The 23,247-nt window shown below is 37.8% G+C and overlaps 1 protein-coding gene and 1 long non-coding RNA gene across 2 annotated transcripts in view; one reads left to right on the top strand and one right to left on the bottom strand.

Annotated features, from left to right (window-relative positions):
* Window positions 1–23,247, top strand: part of LOC309474974 (uncharacterized protein) — a 136,720-nt gene that overhangs the window by 41,298 nt on the left and 72,175 nt on the right. Inside the window, exons 4-6 of the mRNA XM_082137593.1 lie at window positions 19,809–19,931; window positions 20,682–20,996; window positions 22,235–22,525. Of these exons, the coding sequence (XP_081993719.1) occupies window positions 19,809–19,931; window positions 20,682–20,996; window positions 22,235–22,525 (729 nt within the window). The remainder of the gene's footprint in view (window positions 1–19,808; window positions 19,932–20,681; window positions 20,997–22,234; window positions 22,526–23,247) is intronic.
* LOC309475056 lies at window positions 141–2,977 on the bottom strand. Its single transcript, XR_014197489.1, has 4 exons — window positions 2,106–2,977; window positions 553–599; window positions 369–442; window positions 141–283 (listed from the first exon to the last, which is right to left on the bottom strand). It is a non-coding gene; the product is annotated as an uncharacterized lncRNA (long non-coding RNA).

The raw sequence follows: 23,247 nt of genomic DNA, 5'->3' as shown, positions 1-23,247 counted from the left end.
TCCAGTTGGACTCTGAACTAATTAGATTTTGGAGTTCAAAGGTTAAGGTCACTGTGATCTCACAAGGTGGTTTTAGTCTGAAGAATGTGATCTTTGGGATGGATTGATAAATTAGTCAAAATTAACCTAAATATTCACTTTCATGTATTGTGTGCCAGCTTGAATAAACTGCAACTCTTGAGTGCACACAAACAGGAGGTACTCAAAATCAATGGGTACTCTATTGATGACAGAAACCAACCTATCCCTTAACCTCAGTAAGAGCTGTTGTGCCATCGGATGCCTGCAAATTAACATTTAGCATTATAAGAGGAGCAATTTTGAAATTCATGTATAAGTGTACTTGTATGAGATAGTCAGTGCATTACCTGCAATAGATAATGGGGAGCACAACCCCAAAATGGAGAATCAGCAGCAGAGGTGATGTGTAGTATTGGTCTTTCTAAATGGGAGGGAGAAAATATGGCTGTTGTGAAAATGGTTATGACCTACAATACACCAGACACATAAAAAGAGCAAAACCATAAATAAAATCTACCCATCCATTCTTACCTTTATTAAGCAATCCTGTTCCAAAAAGTTTTAGTGGAGTTCTTGGCCTAAAAAAACATAATTTGATCAACAGGAAAAACAATTAGTCCATCTGCTGCCTGGAAAGATGTTGCAGTTAATGTAGGTAGCTATCGTTGTCTGTGTGTGTGTGTGTGTGTGTGTGTGTGTGTGTGTGTGTGTGTGTGTGTGTGTGTGTGTTGCTGCAGACAGAGACATGAGACAACTTAATTTCAGCTACTTAAGGCTTTAGCTAGTTAGCTACTTTAAAAAAAAAAAAAAAATATCTGGCTAAATGTACGCTATATATAGCATTAATGCCATTATGCTTAACGGTTACACTAACAAGCCATCAAAATTGATGGCTTGTATAATAAAAGTAACCATACGACACTATTGAGCAGTTATAATTGAGAGTGCAGCAATACCTGTATCGATATCAATACTGCTTATCAATACTTCAAATAATTTGATGCAAAAAATAAAGTATCACATAAAGAAATTAATGTGTCATGCCTACAGAGCACAGCATTTAGAGACACCAAAACTTAGGCCAAGCCAGGACCAGAGTCCTACATTATCAATCAGCATTGCAATAAAATAGAAAAATACAACTTCAGACAACTTTCACTCACACACCTTCTAATAAAACATCTTACATAAACATGTCAATAAATCAACACTGAATAAGGCAAGACTTGTAATGGGTTGACAGGACAATACTATATGATATTAGAAATCTAAATAAATGAATACTAATTAAACAAACCATCTTGTCTTCTTTTCCAAGGATTTTCATTAAACTAAGAGCTTTTGTGTCTCAACTGAATGCCAAATTTACCAGAAGGATCATTATTGGCACAATACTTTAAGCTAGTAACTACTTGTACACTATGTCAGACAATAAGCATCACTTCATTGAACTGCCAGTTTTCCATGTGGAGTTGTGCAGGACATTAGGCTACTTATAAATAATGCCTGACACAGCTAGTTTGCGCACCGAGCAACGGAATATATATTCATGTTACCGGTGGTATGCAACATTATTTTCCGTACGGGACGGCATATGTAAGCCCCGCTCTCAAAATAACAGCATCTGCCTCTGTGTCTGCGAGCATTTGACTGTGATGGTGGGGAGACCACTACCCGTGAGCGAGAGAGAGAGCGGGACGGTCAAATAGCTGTAATCCTGTGGGCTGTGTGAGAAGATAGACTCAGGCTCTGCATGACCTGTTGCTGCTAAACAGGCAGCGCTGTGGGCAACAGTTGGCCTGTGGACTGTTGTTTGACCACTAATGACGTTACGTATTATAACACAATATAGCACTAGCACATAGCAAGCCTCTGTAACGTTACTTAAGTGAAATAAACAATTCAATTAGCCGTTAGCGCACCCTGCTAGCCTGCCTGACAATATGAGGCGTCAGATATCTAACACCATCACACAAATTAGTCAACGTGAGCTAAGTTAGCAAGCTGTATGTTTAATCGAAATATCAAACAGAGTAGGCTAATAACGTGACACCAATCATTTTAATACGGTTTTATCTACTTACCAACAACTCCACCACTGCTTCCTGGCTCGCTGGCGAGTGGCGACCATGACTTGCTTGTCAGAAAGACGTCGTTGGTGTAGACACTTGTCACTCAAGCATGTCTGACCAATGGGGAAGCACCCGCCCCCACTGCGGTACGTTTGTGTCAAAATGATTTAAAAAAAAAACGACTTCAAAACTTTTTTCACTTCATTCAAAAAAAAAGAAAGTTCAATAAAAAAAAAACACTTCAAATGATTTTTTTTTTTTTTGCATTTAAACAGTTTTTTCTTTGATTGAAATTATTTTTTTTTTGATTGAAAATGTTTTTTTTTTTGATTGAAGCAACTTTTTTGGGATTGAATAATTAAGACACAAATGTCCTACCCATAACATGGTCCAAACACAAAAAAGATTACTTCAATCAAAGAAAACATTTTCAATCAAAAAAAAAGTGTTCAAGTGCAATTTTTTGAATCTCAAATATTTTTTTGCATTCAAAAACATTTTTTCTATGATTGAAAAGGTTTATTTTTTGATTGAAGTGATTTTTTTATTGAAAATATGTTTTGTTTGTTTGAAGCAACTTCTTTTTTGATTGAATTATAAAGACACAAATGTCCTACCCATAATATGGCCCAAACACAAAACAACAATACTTCAATCAAAAAAGTTGCTTCAAACAAAAAAACCTTCACTTCTATCAAAAAAAACATTTTCAAGCAAAAAAAAATAGTGTTCAAATGCATTTTTTTGAGTCTCAAATATATTTTTGCATTCAAACACTTTTTTTCTTTGATTGAAACGGTTTTTTTTGATTGAAAATATATTTTTTGATTGAAGCAACCTTTTTTTTGATTGAATAATAAAGACACAAATCTACCTCCATACAATAACACAATAACCATAACGCGTTGTTCATTATAAACGTGGGATTATGAATTATATTGATATAACGTCGTACATAGAAAACATGCCGTAATGTACCCTGAGTGTAAAAATAGCCGCATTCATCATGAAGCGTGCAAGCGATTTGCAAAGATTAATATAAAGATTAATATAAAGGTCAATAAAACGTTACACTCACTTCAGTTCTTCTGGAGGTGCAGCAGGAACATGAATAGTTGGTACTGATCCTTTTTTCAGTAGCAGCTTCTTAGCAAAACCAGCTTTATAACGGTACTGACCCTCGTTTGTAAAGCAGTCTGGTGAGAAATGATTCGCGCAAACATGAAAGCATTGACATTGATCATGGGGAATATTCTCTTCGAAAACAAAACTCAGCCACTGCGTCTTCCGCTGTACGGATTTAGGAACATCAATATGACTGCTGTGTTCCTTATTACACCCAAGAACAGAACACCCCAATCTCTTAGACGCCATTCTACTCAGTGTTCCAGCTATCAACAATGAACGCGCTGGTCTGCGCGTGCTATGATTGACAGCTCGCTCACGAGGGCGGGTCTGTGTTGAAACGCTGCTGTCAATCAACCATCGTGGGAGGGGCGTCGATTTTGTGACTCACAATATCGAACAGCTTGATTTGAGATGGGAGGAAACATATAAGAAGATAAAAAAAATAAAAAAAACACTGGATGGATTTTTATCATTTTATGATGGTTGTGTACAGGCACTGCCAACACACATTTCAGTACAATCAACTTGTAAAAGTGCATGTACCATTATATGACCCCTTTAAGACGGCCACTTGCCGCCACCCATTGGTGGTTTAGTTTCATGTTTAAAACTAAAAGTATCATTGCATTTATTCTTGTATTTTCAAACATTAATTTAAAACAATCTCACAACAGTAGGCCATTTATTGCAGTTGCAATTTTGCATAGTAAATTATTTCATTTGATTGGTAACAGCCCCGTTTTATTTTTGCAACTGAATGTATTGCTCAAATAACAATTTGACATGAAAGATTAATCTGTGTGGGGGGCGGCAACACTGGTCTTGCAACCCTCAGCAAGTTGCTGCCAGTCGGTCCTTCAGTTTACAGGCAAGCGACTGTTGTAGGCTACTCGTCTTATAGGGATGAATTTACTGCGTCCTTTTTAAGCGTCTTCCCATATTTGATTCTCAGGTGGTGTAACGTCTCTCTGTTAGAATTAAGTGTTTTTTATTGTTGTTGTTGTTGTTGTGAGTTATATCCGCGCTTTTCAATTAGTTGTAGTTAACTCTCCAACGAATATCTCCAAAAAACATGCAGAGAATGCTGCTCTCCCTTTTCTTATTATTCGCGGAAGGTAAGTCTTCGGTTTTATTTCTAGGCATCATCTCTGCGTCGAATGCATGGGAACTGAGTCTGACATGGTAACAGCGTTTCACAAAATAATATGTGACAAAAAACATATGTGATCCATGATAAATTGCATCTCAATAGGTCGCCATCGAATGCTGGAAAATGTGTAACATTTTAACATTTTTAAAACTGTTGGAATTTAGTGTAGCTATTTCGTGAGTTATTCACGCTTTTAGGGTGCGGCTCTGGTGTGACGAACACAAGACTTAGCCTTGTGAAACTGAACAATATAGTAAATATTTTCCACTGATCATCTTGATTAGGAATCAGCCCTATAACAACATGCAGAGAACCTCATTGCTTTTCATTTTCTTATTATTTCTTTTTATTGACTAAGTGGGTTTCTTTCAATTTCCCTTTTCAACATCAGTAGTGCGACAAATGCATGGGTAGACTACTGACAAAGTTGGCAATATTTCACAAATTCGAACTTCCCGGGTCAATAACCCGTGAGCTAAACGTTGTTACTACACAAATAACACCTCTTTTTAATCGTAGTAATGTAGACAAGCAGCTACAACCTAATTTTCCTCAAAACGAGCTTTCCTTCGCAGTGGACAAAATACATTGATCTCTATGCGCAGGCTGAGAGACTATGGCAAGCCGTTTTAACATTTAATCATTTAAACCGACTAGTCTCTATTTGCATGCTACTAGTACTTATTTTTTAGATACTAGTATCTATTCCATTAAGTACTAGTACTTATTCATTAGCTACTAGTGCTTATTCTTTAGGTACTAGTGCCTATTCTTTAGATACTAGTACTTATTCATTAGATACTAGTACTTATTCATTAGATACTAGTACCTATTAAATAGATACTAGTACTTATTCATTAGATACTAGTACTTATTCATTAGATACTAGTTCTTATTTATTAGATACTAGTACTTATTCATTAGTTACTAGTACTTATTATTAGATACTAGTACTTATTCATTAGATACTAGTACATATTAAATAGATACTAGTACCTATTAAATAGATACTAGTACTTATTCATTAGATACTAGTACTTATTCCAATAGTGACTAGTAACTATTATTTTGTTTCTAGTAACAAATAATTTTTTTTGCCATTGACTATGGCAAGCCGTTTTAACATTTAATCATTTAACACTAGAAGTGCCAGAATTCCATAACTACTAGAACTGCCGCGAGCGGTCATTTTGACCGCTAGATTCCAAACTCTATATCTTTAATGATACATACCCAATTGAGAGATTAATGCATTTATTGTATTAGGATATATTTTAAAAACAAAACAACACCAAACTGTACATTTAAACAAGTTTAATTATACATTTATAAATAATATCTGTAGATGTCCTGAACAAAATAACGGAGTAGCCTATGTTTTCATGTTTCCACTGTTCGATCGCGCCCGCCGACACACACACACACACACACACACACACACACACACACACACACACACACACACACACCATATTACAGCATTGCAGTCTTGACATTGCAGCCTGTTCATTATAGCCATAATAAAATAGTCAACCTAACATATAAAAATTCCACTGCTGTTTATATAGTCAGTTTAGCCTCGTACAATTCGTACCATTTTGCGCGTGTGAAGAGGATGATTTTTTCCGTCGATATTGGAACGTGAGTGAAGTACAAAGCCTATAATAAAGTAGTTTAGTTTAAAATAGTTTACCATCCAAATACATCGCAAATGTTGAAACATTTTGATTCTAATTAGAGAATTACGTGAGCCTAACGCCGCTTACTTTCACTTTCGCTTATAAAGTATTTCATTTTGGCTTGTTTATAGTTATTTTTTCATTCTTGTTCTGTTCTGAATATCATTACATTTAAATTATTTGTTGTTGAATATGTTTTGTGTATTTTTACCACATTTTATTGTTGTGTATATTGGTATAGCCTATAATAAAACCGCGAAATTCAGTGCGGTCAATATGACCGTCTATGGCCGAAATAGGTAAATATGTTCATTAGTTTTTTTGCCTTATGTGCAATTTATATGAAAAACATTTTAAATGAAAATACAGACACTTTTAGGAAAAGTCAGGTACCAGCAGGATTTTATTTATTTTTTCAACAAAGTTATTGCAGATATAAAATTCAAAACGGTCAAAATGACCGCCATGGCACTTCTAGTGTTAAACCGACTAGTCTCTATTTTCATGCTACTAGTACTTATTTTTTAGATACTAGTATCTATTCCATTAAGTACTAGTACTTATTCATTAGCTACTAGTGTTTATTCTTTAGGTACTAGTGCCTATTCTTTAGATACTAGTGCTTATTCTTTAGGTACTAGTACTTATTCAATAGATACTAGTACTTATTCATTAGATACTAGTACTTATTCATTATACTAGTACCTATTAAATAGATACTAGTACTTATTCATTAGATACTAGTACTTATTCATTAGATACTAGTTCTTATTTATTAGATACTAGTACTTATTCATTAGTTACTAGTACTTATTATTAGATACTAGTACTTATTCATTAGATACTAGTACCTATTAAATAGATACTAGTACTTATTCATTAGATACTAGTACTTATTCCAATAGTGACTTGTAACTATTCTTTTGTTACTAGTAACATAATTTTTTTTGCCATTGACTTATATGGGGATCTGTCATTCAGATATCAACTATTCAGTTCTGACTAGTATGTATTCCAATTGTGACTAGTACATATATATTAGATACTAGTAGTTATTTATTAGGTACTAGTACTTATTTTTTTAGATACTAGTAACTATTACTAGATACTAGTATGTATTCAATAAACACTATACTAAGTCATTAGATACTAGTACCTATTAAATAGGTAGCAGCCATGTCACCCTGTAGCCCAAGACCAGTTGCCCACTGAAGCTAAGCAGGGCTGAGCCTGGTTAGTACCTGGATGGGAGACCTCCTGAGAAAACCAGGTTGCTGCTGGCAGAGGTGTTAGTGAGGCCAGCAGGGGGCGCTCACCCTGTGGTCTGTGTGGGTCCTAACGCCCCAGTATAGTGATGGGACACTATACTGTCAAAGAGCACCGTCCTTCGGATGAGACGTAAAAACCGAGGTCCTGACTCTCTGTGGTCATTAAAAATCCCAGGATGTCTTTCGAAAGAGTAGGGGTGTAACCCCGGCATCCTGGCCAAATTTGCCCAGTGGCCTCTGTCCATCATGGCCTCCTAATCATTCCCATATACTAATTGGCTTCATCACTGTCTCCTCTCCACCAGTAAGCTGGTGTGTGGTGGGCGTTCTGGCGCAATATGGCTGCCGTCGCATCATCCAAGTGGATGCTGCACATTGGTGGTGGTTGAGGAGATTCCCCCCTTCCATGTAAAGCGCTTTGAGTGCCGAGAAAAGCGCTATATAAATGTAATGAATTATTATTATTATTATTATTAAATAGATACTAGTACCTATTAAATAGATACTAGTACTTATTCATTAGATACTAGTACTTATTCAGTAGATACTAGTACTTATTCATTAGATACTAGTACTTATTCATTAGATACTAGTACCTATTAATTAGATACTAGTACTTATGAATTAGCTACTAGTACTTATTCAATAGATACTAGTACCTATTTAATAGATACTAGTGTTTATTCCGAATGTTACTAGTAAGATTTTTTATTTTACTAGTCACAACTGCTTTTTTACTCGTCTTCTGTTATGACTAGTCAGAAATGCCACTGGATAGTTCAATTAAAAATCTTACTAGTAAAATTAAAAATCTTACTAGTAACATTTGGAATAAATACTAGTATCTAATAAATAGTTACTAGTATCTATTGAATAAGTACTAGTAGCTAATTTATAAGTACTAGTATCTAATTAATAGGTACTAGTATCTAATGAATAAGTACTAGTATCTAATGAATAAGTACTAGTATCTATTGAATAAGTACTAGTATCTAATGAATAAGTACTAGTATCTATTCAATCGGTACTAGTATCTATTTAATAGGTACTAGTATCTAATGACTTAGTACTAGTGTTTATTGAATACATACTAGTATCAAGTAATAGTTACTAGTATCTAAAAAATAAGTACTAGTACCTAATAAATAACTACTAGTATCGAATATATATGTACTAGTCACAATTGGAATACATACTAGTCAGAACTGAATAGTTGATATCTGAATGACAGATGCCCATAGAAGTCAATGGCAAATTTTTTTATTTGTTACTAGTAACAAAAGAATAGTTACTAGTCACTATTGGAATAAGTACTAGTATCTAATGAATAAGTACTAGTATCTATTTAATATGTACTAGTATCTAATGAATAAGTACTAGTATCTAATAATAAGTACTAGTAACTAATGAATAAGTACTAGTATCTAATAAATAAGAACTAGTATCTAATGAATAAGTACTAGTATCTAATGAATAAGTACTAGTATCTATTTAATAGGTACTAGTATCTACTGAATAAGTACTAGTATCTAATGAATAAGTACTAGTATCTATTGAATAAGTACTAGTACCTAAAGAATAAGCACTAGTAGCCTATCTAAAGAATAGGCACTAGTACCTAAAGAATAAGCACAAGTAGCTAATGAATAAGTACTAGTACTTAATGGAATAGATACTAGTATCTAAAAAATAAGTACTAGTAGCATGAAAATAGAGACTAGTCGGTTTAAATGATTAAATGTTAAAACGGCTTGCCATAGGTCTGCAGCCTCCCCATAGGCTAGAGCAAATGTGCAGTTGCTGCCAGTCCATCTCGTCTACTCGTAGGGGTGAATTTACTGCGTCCTTTTAAAGCGTCTTCCCATATTTGAGAAAAGTCGTGATTCTCAAGTGTTGTAACGTCTCTCTGTTAGAGTTTAGTGTTTTTTTTGTGAGTTATATTTACGCATGTCAATTAGTTTGGTGGGGCGACTCTCCAGTGAATAATATCCACTGATCATCTTTATTACGTTCTAAATCTGCACAGTTCTACGAAACATGAAGAGAATGTTACTGATCTCCCTTTTCTTATTATTCGCGGAAGGTAAGTCTTTCGGTTTTATTTTTAGGCATCATCTCTGCGTCGAATGCATGAGAACCGAGTCTGACACGCGTGTTACGTTTAGCCTATAAATAATGTGACAAACATATGATCCATGGTAAATTGCATCTCAATCGGTCGCCATCGATTGCTGGAAATTGGGCAAAATTCATGTAGGCTACACATGGAGTTACTGTGTTAAGCGGATCATATTTGAGAAAAGCAATGATTCTCATCTGTATATCGTCTCTCTGTTGGAGTTTAGTGTAGCTATTTCGTGAGTTATTCACGCTTTTAGGGCGCCTATCTCAGTCCAGTAGCACCTCACTGCAGTACACGAGATCCAGGGTGCGGAGTTGGATCCAGATCTAAGGGGTGGAGATTGGTAGGTTTTGGGGTGGGTTTAGGGATCAGGGGGTGGAGAAGATGGGTAGGTTTGGATTTCGTGTTCTGTAGTGAGGACCATCTCCGGCTCTGGGGTGAAGAACACAAGACCTACTGAAACTGAACAGTTTAAATATTTTCCACTGGTCATCTTTATTAGGAATATACACAGTCCTATAACTACATACTGAGCACGTTATTGCTTTTCATTTTCTTCTTATTTCTTCTTATTGGTTGTAAGTGGGTTTCTTTCAGTTTCCCTTTTCAACATCAGCAGTGCGAAAAATGCATGGGTACTGACACTAAAAAAACAGCTGAATCCAGTTAGGCTAGGACTGTTCGTTTTTTTATTTAAGGGGCTACCAGAGGAGTTTTGAGATCTATAGTCAAAATAGACTTGACCCTCCCTTCGCCAGCAATACATTTTTCTATGACCCTCCAAAATGATTGTGAAAAAAGGCATGACCCTCTCCGATAATTTATTGATTACTTCTGTACTGGTTTGCGCTTGGCAAAAGATGTTCAGATAGATATACAGTGGCATACTCCGTGTGCAGTGCGTATGTGGTGCACAGCAACTGCACCGCATCAGCAACTCACGCCGGTTTCAGTCAGCAACTGGCTTTATGCCCAGCTGCACTACTTCCTGAACTTCAGCCAGCTCCTTTGTTTCCTGTCTGCCATTATTGGACAAACTGATTAATCCAGGTGTGCCTGACCTCAGTAACAATAATCAGACACACCTGGATTAATCAGTTTGTCCAATAATGGCAGACAGGAAACAAAGGAGCTGGCTGAAATTCAGGAAGTAGTGCAGCTGGGCATAAAGCCAACTGCGGTCATGTCATCTGTGCTCCGGAGAAGCGCGGTCACGCCATCTACGCTAAAAATATATTGCGTGTCTACACATGGTTGCGTGGTAGGCTAAAGGTGTAGGCGCTTGGTGTCCGTAGACTTAAAAAAAAAAATATATATATATATATTAAAATAAATAAAATCAAATTGTTTTCTGCAAACTCCGCGAGATTATTGTTCTATGTCTCCTTGAGTACCACTGTGGAGAATTTCATGTTGTTTTACTGTTTTATACTGTAATAATTGCCTGCCAATGTCCAATACGGTTTACCTTGACATGTAGACATATTTTATAAATTCATAAAAAAATGTAAATCAAATTGTTTTCTGCAAACTCCACCAGATTATTGTTCTATGTCTCCTTGAGTACCACTGTGGGGAATTTCATGTTGCTTTACTGTTTTATTCTGTAATAATTGCCTGCCAAAGTCATGACCAATACGGTTTACCTTGACATATAGACATATTTTATAAATTCAAAAAAAAAATTAAATCAAATAGTTTTCTGCAAACTCCACCAGATTCATGTTCTATGTCTCCTCACTGTGGCGGGGTGTGTACCGCTTCTCCAAGAGCACAGATGACGTGACTGCAGTGGAGCAGCATGCCTTATGCTTTCATATATGCTGCGTTTGCAGTATAATATCCCATTACAGTAGAGCTACTTCTCTAACGAAATCCAAATTTTAAGCAGTTTTTACTGTGGAATTATTTTTGTATGAAGCTTTGAACTTGACACATTACACTGCAAAAGGATCCGCCTATGGCATTTTCTGCACAATTCGCGGCGCTGTTTCTCACCCGCCTTAACGGATGCGTTAAAGTTGACATAAGCCCTTTATAGAAGTGCTGATCCTCTAATGAAATCCAAATTTTAAGCACTTTTTACTGTGGAATTCCTTTTTATGAAGCTTTGAACTTGACATTATACCATGCACAAAGAGCCATATTGCGCCTTCAGCCCATTTTGTGGCGCTGACATTACATAATGTTGTTAGGGGTTAACAATTTAGGACCCAAGGACCAGATGTTTGAAAGAAGACCCGGAGTCAGAATTATAAAAAAATGAAATAAAAGTTTTACTGAAGATAGTTTGCAGTTTCATCAGCAGAAGTTCAGCTTCAAGACTCACACAGGAGTTCGTAGGCCGCCCCGCCTACAGTTACAAAGATCACAGCAGTTATACCATTTCCAAGGTCTAAGCTACGTCATTGCTTACAGATTGAATGATTCTGATTGGCTAAGAAATTGATAAACATAGTAATTTTCCACACATATACAGATAGACAGAAGCATATCTCCATATATTATGCCGCTGACACTCGGACGCTGAAGTCAGGCACGTCGTGACCTTCCAGGTCGCAGTTTTGGGTGGCTGGGTGCCAGCATGTCTCGAACAACAACAACTCAGTCAATCTCCAATAATGCCAGTGGTTCCTTAACCTGTAAGCAAGAAGACTAATACACACACACCGACACACATCTTTTCCAAGGTTGGATTTGGCCAGGCTCTAACTATAAACAGGAGTCTCGTCTCAAAACATCAAGATAACAAGTTCTTTCTCTCAGGATAGGACACTTTTGTCTAAATGGAAACTATAGGCTTTAACTGACAAATGGTACCTTAAACTATAGACTTCAATGACCCCTATGTGTTTTAACACGTTGAAGACCTTTCTCAAACACAAAACCAGTCCCTATTTCATTTCTGGAAGCCGGGATAAATGAGCAAGCACTGTTACTGCATTCAGATATAAAATACTGACATTAAAGAATACATGAAAAGAACATTTCAGTAATCACACTGGTAACTTCTATAACAAAGTAAAATCTCCAGAGAAGTTATTCAACTCATTTGATATTTAGAACGAAAAATATTGATTAATACCTTGATTATAATCACTCATTACATATACATTGAAGCAGCAGTGGATTCCAATCCACCCCCTTCAATGTACAATGAGTCGCCTATTGCATTTCATGCTATATCTTAGCTGCCTTTTGAGTGTGCGTTAGAATTTGTTGCACTGGGGCCTTGTTCACAGAGCACATGGCTGTCTCCATGCCAAATTCCAGACATTTTTACTGTAGCATTTTGAAGTTACAAGTTGCACTGGGGCCTTACTCCCAATGTGCTTGACTGTCATCATGGATAATTTCAGACAATTTTACTGTAGCATTTTGAACTTATGGACCCATGAATTTGTCAGATATGACAATACAGTTAGAATAGCCATTGCATTTGGGTCTATGACTTCAAAATTCTACAGTAAAAATGTCTGAAATTGTGCATGACAGTCAAGCACATTTGGTATAACGCCCCAGTACAACTTTTAACACACCCTCAAAGGCAGCTGAGATATGGCACCCCATATGGTCAGACAATGAAAATTATCCATTAACTGTATTGTCAAATTTGTCAAATTCATGGGTCCATGACTTAAAAATAAGACAGTAACAGTAAAAATGTTTAAAATTGTGCATGATAACAGTCAAGCATACTGGGTATAAGGCCCCAGTGCAACCATTAACACACCCTCAAAGGCAGCTGAGTAATAGTCCCCCAACTGGGCCAACAACAATGGCTCTCATAACTGTACTGTCATGTTTGCCAACTTCATGGTCCTTAAAAGGTGTGAATAAGAGAAAAAACACATGGTCCCTAAATTGAGCTGGTGACATGTACAATAATTAAAGAATACTGTAAATATAAGTATGTGCCTTTATATTTTTACAGTCCATTTTCATTGATATATCATTGTTGTTTGCATTTAAACAGTTAACTATTCATTTATTCTGAAAATAGACACAAAATTGTCCACTTTAACGCACCCTCTGAGGCTGCAGAGAAACAGCGTCGCAAAATGGACAGAAATTCAACTGGCGGCTCTTTGTGTACTGTGTAATGTGCCAAGTTCAAAGCTTCATACAAAAAAGAATTCCACAGTAAAAAATGCTTAAAATTTGGATTTAATTAAAGGTGTAGATGTACTATAATGGGCTCATGTCAATTAAACACACCCTCTGAGGCGGCTGAGAAACAGCACAGCGAATTGGGCAAAAAGTGCCATAGGCGGATCATTTTGCATTGTGTATTGTCAAGTTCAAAGCTTCATAAAAAAAAAAAATCCACAGTAAAAACTGCTTAAAATTTGGATTTGATTAGAGGAGCAGCTCTACTATAATTTGCTTATGTCCACTTTAACGCACCCTCTGAGGCGGCTGAGAAACAGTACCACGAAATGGGCTGAAGGCACACTAAAAAGCTGCTATATGTGCTTTGTGTAATGTCAAGTAATATAAAATATAGGCGGCTCTGAATGCATTGTCCCATTTAAAACTTTAACGGTCAAATAAAAAATATCGATAGAGTAAATTGTGCCAATATTTCGTTTTCCACTTGATCAATATATGCTCTAATAATCCCCTTAGTTGGATTTAACACACCCTTACGTGTGGCTGAGAAATGCTGAATTTCTTCATTCATTTCTAACAGAGCTTGGTGCAAGCAATGCCATACACACAGGGTGCTTAAGGAAGCTGTAACGGTCACAAGCTGGAGTGCCCATGAGAGCCGCCAGAGGGCACTCCACACCAGACTATCTTATTCACTCACAAACTACATTTCCCATAACTCACTGCCCGGACTCATCACTTATCACTGATCACATTCACCTGTACCTCATTCACTGATTGCATTCACCTGTTTCATCCTGTTAGTCTGTCTATTTATACCATGTTCATTCATTCACTCACCGTGAAGTCCTGTATGTTGTTGCACTGCACTTCTGAGCATTCTCCTGGTTTTCTTGTCTCTTGGTTTTTGGATTTCTTGCCTCTGACCCCTGCCTGTTTTGTTTTGTTTGTTTGTTTGTTTCTTTGTTTTGACTGCCTGCCTGTGTATGACCCTTGCCTGTACATTGGATTACGCCTCTGGATTGCCCCATACAATAAAGCTGCATTTGGATCCTCAACCTTCGTGTCTTGGAGCAGTTCATAACAGAAAACTTCGCCACACCCAGATCCAGCAGCAATGACCTCCAGGAATCCAGCAGCACAGATTATGTGTCTCCGTCAGGGAGACCGGCCCATCGAAGAGTACGTGAGAGATTTTATCAATCTGTCAAATGTTACTTCTATGGACTCTCTGTGCCTCATGATATTTTTTAGAGGGGGACTATCAGAGCCACTCGGGTCAGCCATGCCACTGCACAATCCCCATTGGACTTTAGGATTTTATATTTACTTGGCCCTGCAACTGAGTGGTTCTGTCTATGTTGTGGGGATCACGGAGGAGAAACGTGGTACTTCCACATTATCCCTCATTCCTCAGCCTCGTCACGTCACGTCCTCCGAGCCTGAGCTTCTTCACGTCAGTCCTGCCGAGCCAGCGCTCCACGTCAGTCCTGCCGAGCCAGAGCTTCACGTCAGTCCTGCCGAGCCAGAGCTTCACGTCAGTCCTGCCGAGCACGAGCTTCACGACGTCACGTCTGCCGATCCAGAGACTGGTCACGTCTGCCGAGCCAGAGACTGTTCACGTCACGCCTGCCGAGCCAGTATCTCCGGACAAGATGGCCGCCGATCCAGAGACTGTGTACGTCACGTCTGCCGAGCCAGAGACTGTTCACGTCACGCCCGCCGAGCCAGTATCTCTGGACAAGATGGCCGCCGCCGATCCAGAGTCTGTTCAAGTCACGTATGCCGAGCCAGTGTCTCCGGACAAGATGGCCGCCGCCGATCCAGAGTCTGTTCAAGTCACGTATGCCGAGCCAGTGTCTCCGGACAAGATGGCCGCCGCCGATCCAGTGTCTGTTCCAGTCACGTCTGCCGAGCCAGTGTCTCCGGACAAGATGGCCGCCGCCAAGCCAGTGTCTCCGGACAAGATGGCCGCCACCGAGCCAGTGTCTCCGGACAAGATAGCCGCTGCCACGTCGACTGAGCCCTCAGCAGAGATGGCCACCGACACGCCTGAACCTGAGCCCTCAGCAGAGATAGCCGCTGCCACGGTGTCTGTCCCTTTCCCTGAGCCGGTGTCTGTCCCTTTCCCTTTCCCTGAGCCGGTGTCTGTCCCTGAGCCGGTGTCTGTCCCTGAGCCGGTGTCTGTTCCTGTGCCATGGCCGCCTGAAGGGTCGTCTCCTCCCTGGCCTCCTGAACCGTCTGCTCCGCCCTGGCCGCCTGAAGGTTCGTCTCCACCCTGGTCGCCTGAAGGTTCGTCTCCGCCCTGGCCGCCTGAAGGGTCGCCTGCACAGCCTGATCCGCCCTGGTCGCCTGCACAGCCTGATCCGCCCTGGTCGCCTGCACAGCCTGATCCGCCCTGGTCGCCTGCACAGCCTGATCCGCCCTGGTCGCCTGCACAGCCTGATCCGCCCTGGTCGCCTGCACAGCCTGATCCGCCCTGGTCGCCTGCACAGCCTGATCTGCCCTGGCCTCCCATCTTGCCGCAGTCTCCAGGTCCTCTTCCACTTCACGGGCCTGGCCCTCCATCCCGCCCCCGGGTCCTCCTCTGCTCCAACACCCTCCTGAACTGTTTTTCTGAGCGTCTGAAATCCACTCCTTAAAGGGGGGGCTATGTAACGGTCACAAGCTGGAGTGCCCATGAGAGCCGCCAGAGGGCACTCCACACCAGACTATCTTATTCACTCACAAACTACATTTCCCATAACTCACTGCCCGGACTCATCACTTATCACTGATCACATTCACCTGTACCTCATTCACTGATTGCATTCACCTGTCTCATCCTGTTAGTCTGTCTATTTATACCATGTTCATTCATTCACTCACCGCGAAGTCTTGTATGTTGTTGCACTGCACTTCTGAGCATTCTCCTGGTTTTCTTGTCTCTTGGTTTTTGGATTTCTTGCCTGTTCCCTGGATTACTCTCTTGCCTCTGACCCCTGCCTGTTTTGTTTTGTTTGTTTCTTTGTTTTGACTGCCTGCCTGTGTATGACCCTTGCCTGTACATTGGATTACGCCTCTGGATTGCCCCATACAATAAAGCTGCATTTGGATCCTCAACCTTCGTGTCTTGGAGCAGTTCATAACAGAAGCGTCAGGAGAGGTCCACGCGTCAATAAGTAACAAACAAAGTAACTGGATTCAGCCTCGTCACTGCACTATGGTATCAGTTCCTTATACATTATTCTTACTTTTTGGTATTCATTTTAATCTTAAAGTTCCCATTTTTTTCCCATTCACAATGTACAGTAACGTCATATCTGTATTACACAATGTTTTCAGTTGAGTCTGTTTAATAGTGTGGGATCAGTGAATTCAACCTATATCTGTAAACTGTTGCTTTATGCTTTGCAGGAGTGTCTGGTGCAGATGAAACTGAGCCTGTGTCAGTGATGGAGGGAGATTCTGTCACTCTACACACAGGTCTTCCTGAAATACAGAATGATGACACTATACTGTGGATGTTTGGACCAAAGGGCTTTGTCATATCTCAAATAACGAGAAAGAATGATTTTACCTCATTTTTTGTCACTGATGATGTGAGATTCCAAGACAGATTACAGGTGGATCAAAAAACTGGATCTCTCACCATCAGAAACACCAGAATCAGACACTCGGGACAATATAAACTCTCCATCTCTAGAAAAGAGACTACGACAAAGATATTTAGTGTTACTGTCAGTGGTGAGTATCACTAGTCTTGTTTGGATGACTGTTAGATCATTGTAAGTTTAATTCCAGATGAAGTGGAAATATCCGAGTTGAAATGTCTCTGCATTCTGCTCAATCACACGTCTGATCTTATTTCTTTTCCAGGTGCGGCTAATGAGACGGCAGGAGTGAAGTCAGTGTCAGTGATGGAGGGAGAGTCTGTCACTCTAAAGACTGATGTTGAAGTAAAGAGAGATGATCTGATAGTGTGGAGGTTTGGAGATAAAGGCATTCTCCTGGCTAAAATTGATGTAGAAACTAACGAGTCCTCACTAAACAAAGCTGATGAGAGATTCAGAGTCAGACTGAAGCTGGATCAACAAACTGGATCTCTGACCATCACAAACACCAGAACCGAACACAGTGGACTTTATGAACTACAGATCAGAGGCCGTGAGAGCTCACAGCAATTCCTTCTTTCTGTCAATGGTGAGTCTTTATTAGTCATTCAATGTATTGACATGCAGTATTATTAAATCAGATGCTTGGATTAAAATTAGACTAATTATTTGTGTTTGTGTTCTTGTCATGTTGATGAAGTTAATTTCAGTGATCACACAAAAGAGTCTGATATAATGACCTAAAAAAGCCTTATAATTCCTCATGTTTCTTATTTTTCATAGACTATATATATATATATATATATAAATTGTATGTTAGATTTCCTGTCCTATTCAATACTCTAACTTTGTTATTATATTATATTATATCATCTTATATTTAAAGCCTATCATGTTTACATCGAACACCTACTGTAAAACTTTTACCTATTGTAAAACTATTTGAACATGGTGAAATACTCCACAGTTTAAACATTTGGGGTCAATTTTATATAGTCAATATTATATATATTATTTATATACTCTATATATATATATATATATATATATATATATATATATATATATATATATATATATATATATATATATACACTTTTTTTTTCAGCAAGGATGTTATAAATTGTATAAAAGTGACATTACATTTTACATTTACATTTACATTTAGTCATTTAGCAGACGCCTTTGTCCAAAGCGACTTACAAATTAGGACAAAATTCAGCGAGTCATCATAAAGAGGCAAAAGCAACAACAACGCAAGAAGTGCTCAAAATACGAAGTTCAGGTATTATTCAGAGTAGCATAAGCCTGATAAGTGATGTTTCAAAGGGAAAGGAAATTTTTTTTTTTTTTTTTTTTTCTATAAGGTTAAGTGCTCACGGAAGAGATTGGTTTTCAGCTGTCTTTTGAATGTTGTCAGGGATTCTGCATTCCGGATGAGGGTGGGGAGAGCGTTCCACCAGCATGGAACTGTGAATGAGAATGTTCTGGAAAGTGATTTTGTGGCTTTCTGTGATGGAACCACGAGACGTCGCTCGTTGACCGATCGTAGGTGTCTGGTAGGGATGTAGACTCGTAGGAGTGAGTGAAAGTAGGAGGGAGCTGAGCCTGTGATAGATCTGTAAGCAAGCGTCAATGCCTTGAACTTGATGCGAGCAGCGAGAGGTAGCCAGTGTAGAGAGATGAACAGAGGAGTGACGTGGGCCCTCTTGGGCTCGTTGAAGACAAGACGAGCTGCAGCTCATTAAAAACATAGTTAACAAGTTACAAAATATTTCAAATAAATGCTGTTCTTTTGAACTTTCTATTCATCGAAGAATCCTGAAAAAAAGAATCCTGATTTCCACAAAAAACATGAAGCAGGATGTTTAGCAACTGTTTTCAACATTGATAATTGTCACGTGTCAGCGTAGTTTTGGTTTTTCAGTTTGTGTCTTGATTGGTTCCTGTTTTCCTTTGTTCTTTTCCCGCCACTCCTTCGTTGCTATGGTTACTGCCATTATCAGTTCAGTTGTGTCACGTGATAAGACTATCATCGTTATCTGTATCACCTGTGTTCTGTTAATCGGTGTCATTTGTGTATGTATTTAAGTTTCATCTGTTCAGTCGGTTATTGTCCAATCTCCGTTGTATTACATGTGTGAACCTTATGCTCTTCTTCTATGCCTGAATGATTTATTGTGAGTTAAAGTTCGCATTGGAACTTTTGATTCTCCTTCGTCTTCTTCTGCCTGCAACACACCGTGACAATAATAATCAGAGATGTTTATTGAGCATCAAATCAGCATATTAGTCTGAAGGGTCATGTGACACTGAAGACAGTAATGATGCTGAAAATTCAGCTTTTTCATCGTGAGAATAAATTACATTTTAAAATGTATTCAAATAGAAAACTGTTTTTTAAATTGTAATAATATTTCAGAAAATGTACTGGGTTTTTTTTCTGTATTGTTGATCATATAAATTCAGCTGGTGAGCAGAAAGGACTTTTTCAAAAACATGAAAACATCTACAGACCACAAACTTTTGAATGGTAGTTTATGTCAGAAAATCATCATGGTAACTAATTTAGGGAAAAGCCTTCTCATAATAATATGATTCATACAGAGAAATGATCAACTTCAAACTGAGATTAAACATTAATGACTTTATCTCTCTTTAGCTGTTCCAGATCCGGGTCTGTCTCCAGGTGGAATAGCAGGAATAGCTGTTGCTGTTCTGCTGGTTCTGGTTGTAGTTGTGATATGCTTTTACTGCATGATCTCTAAGCTAAAAGAAGAAGTGGGTAAGTATTACAATTTATACAAGCTAGACAACAACAATGAGCTTTATTTATGCTATAGTAGCATTTAAATGTGTAATATCATGTTTTAAAATGGTTTCTGCTTTCTGATTGATCATTCTACAATAATGAATGAACATCTGTGATTGTATTAGAGGAAATATATTGTAAGTTTTACAACAGCTTCTCATATTAAGATCTGACACTATAAAGCTTCAGATCACTGATGGAGGTCATTACTTGGTTCAGTATTTTGAATGGGAAATTAGATGAAAAACATTTCAGCAGATTGTCTATTAAATTCTCTGTCTAGCAGGATTTTTTTGGAGCATAAAATTTAGATTCAACATTTTGTCTCATTTAAAAGCGTTTCCCTCGAGACCTGAAGAATTATTTCATGTGTAAAAGTTGAATTGTGAAAATTAGTCTTTTTTTTTTTTCTTTGCGTGCCTGTAATCTTAGCTGGGTCTAAATGGGATTGTAATGGGGGTGTTAAATTCTGCATTAGCAGATTTTCTGTTTTCTTATTTATGTTGTAGAACTATCTTGATTCTGGGTGAATCAATTAATTCACCTTACAAATCATCCCTTATGTCTCACAAGGCATCTTTGTACAGTTCATATTTAATTAATTAATTTTCTAACATTATTTCTGCAATTGTAATTTCTGTATAAATGCATTTATGCCACCTATGCAGCACTTGACCTCATGAACACATTTCTGTTATCCATTTCTATGTGTTGCTGTGATAGTGTTTGAGAACAAGAAAGTGGAGGAGGGAGAAGATCTCTGTCTACCCACTGGTGTTACTGAACTACACAAAGATGATAAAGTACAGTGGTATTATGAAGATGAAAACAATCTCATTGCTGAAACCAATAAAAAGACTAAAAAGCCCCCTACACGTGATGGTGCTGATGAGAGCTCCCGAAACAAACTGACACTGAATCCTCAGACTGGAGATCTCACCATCAATAACATCAAAACCATTCACTCTGGACTCTATATACTAAAGATCAGCAGTGGCAGAAGAACCAAATACAAGAGATTCATTGTTACTTTGACTGGTGAGTGTATTTAGTCTTTAAATGTGTTAACGATTTTGCACTAAAGGCTGGAATACACAACACGACTTTTGCCCAGATTTACAGTCTAGACAAGTTGATGCTGTTGAAGTCAGAGCCAGATACATGCACTCAGATCACTCCTGACAGAACATGAAACACTCTCAGGCTTGCTACAGTATGATGGGCACACACTTTGATTTCTTTAGCTTTAAAGTTTGATTCCATCCAGTTGGAGGATATCAAACATGTTTGATACTTTGAGCTGGTTTTAGAACACATATTGTTTTCATTTGTCACGCGTCTCCTGTTAGTTTGTTGTGTTCGTAATGACTTGAAAGTCTGATAATGTATGATGCCCAGTTTCTCCTATTTACAAAGTCAGCAAGTGTATGATGCCTAGTGTTTAACCCTCATCCTTCCCTCGCAATGTGTAAGAAATCCTTCCCTCGCGGGTCCAAATGACCTTAAAATTATTTTTTTTGGTCCGGAATGCTTATTTTATTTTGAGATTTCTTTTTTGGTATTTTATTTATTTATTTACCTTTAAATTACTAGATTTTATCAATAAATAATAGGTAAAGAATAATTTAAGCACATTCTTTCAACTTCAATTCAAAATAACTCAAAATTTCCAAGCATAACCCTTTCAATTTAGCAAAAAATAACATGATATTTTATGACTCTTGCCACTAGATGGCCTTGTAGGTCTATTTAGAGCAAATGAGCTGTATTCGCTGGGTTCTAAAGTCAGTTCGCTTCAGTATGCATTCAGATAATTTTTTGGTGAAGTTTTAGCATTTTTCATTTGAATATTTTGCATTTTTAGGTTTTTCCATGTAAACTGAAGCATTCCTCACATTCCATTCCTTCCTAAGGGGTTAAATTGACCCGTGAGAGAAGGATTTGTTATTTTTTAAAATTTTAAATTCACAAAACTCCTCGGATCCAGTCATTTTCGTGGTTCAAGTGCGACAAAAGCCCCAGGGTCTTGGACCACTATGATGAACACTAAATAACACTAAAACATGGAATTACTACATCATATTTTGTGTATTTAGGTAATATAATCGTGTAGAGATTAGTTCATGGATAAATAAGTGCCTTTGGCTATCTCCAAACATGCCAAAATAGGTTAAAGAGTCATCTAAGTGCATCTGATGTAGAAACTACAAACTAAATTCTTTCACGCTTTTTTTCTTCTGCAACTCTCTGTTTCTGTGCTCTGCTGTGACATGAAGCCGAGACGAAACCAATGGCTGAGGGAGAAAATGTCCCCCTCGAGACTGGTGTTGAAATCCAGACAGATGATCTGATACTGTGGACGTTTGGACTCAAAAACTGTCTCGTTGCTAGAGCTGATTCAAGTACAACTTATATTTATGAGAGATTCAAAAACATACTGGAGCTGAACGAGAAGACTGGATCTCTGACCATCAAAAACAACACAAAAACTGAATATGGACATTATAAACTACAGATCATCAACAAAAAACAGACCACATTCAGGAGATTCATTGTGCTCGCCCCTGGTGAGTAGAAGAACATTTATTATAACAACTATATTTATTTTTGCAGCAGTTCCAGTCCTTGAATCTGATTGGTTGAACAGAGTTCCAAGAGTTCCAGATTATGTGATTAGTTTTAAGATTTTTAAAAAGTTCTTCTAATAAAAGGATTTTTTAAAATTACATTTAAAAAACTAATTTTAAAAAAAGTGAAAGACATGGTCTCAGACTTTTGGATCCCACTTAATCCAGTGAGTGGATTTTTATACCGGTAAGATAAAATCATATACTGTGATTTATAGTTTCTTCTTATTGTACATTGTATAATAACAAGTATAACTATATTAATAAGTTTGTCAAGACAAACTTTGATGTTGGTTTGAAGTGTTAAATGTTTGAAGTTTGGCTTTCTCAAGTCAACATAATAATTTCTTCAGTGTCTGTTCTAAATAAGGGAAAATGTACAGTCAGCTGGTAATTATAACAAAATAAAGCCCAACAGGAGCAGTTCACATTCACATCTGTCAATCTTTAAAATGGACAAAACTTCTGAAGCCAAAATGAGGTCTAATTGAAGTCTCAGTATCTACTCTATTACTTTTGTTCTGTTTATGTCTTCAAGATTGTACAGCTGTAACATCTTGTAGGCTATATGTAGCAACACTGTTTATTTCTCTCTTTATATATATACTGTATGTGTATATATATATATATATTTATATTATTTTTATTATTATTTTTATTTT

Source organism: Leuciscus leuciscus (assembly GCF_965113295.1).
Source record: "Leuciscus leuciscus genome assembly, chromosome: 15".
NCBI lineage: Eukaryota > Metazoa > Chordata > Actinopteri > Cypriniformes > Leuciscidae > Leuciscus > Leuciscus leuciscus.
Note: the sequence above shows the minus strand (reverse complement) of the source record. Positions and strands in the feature narration are given on the sequence as shown.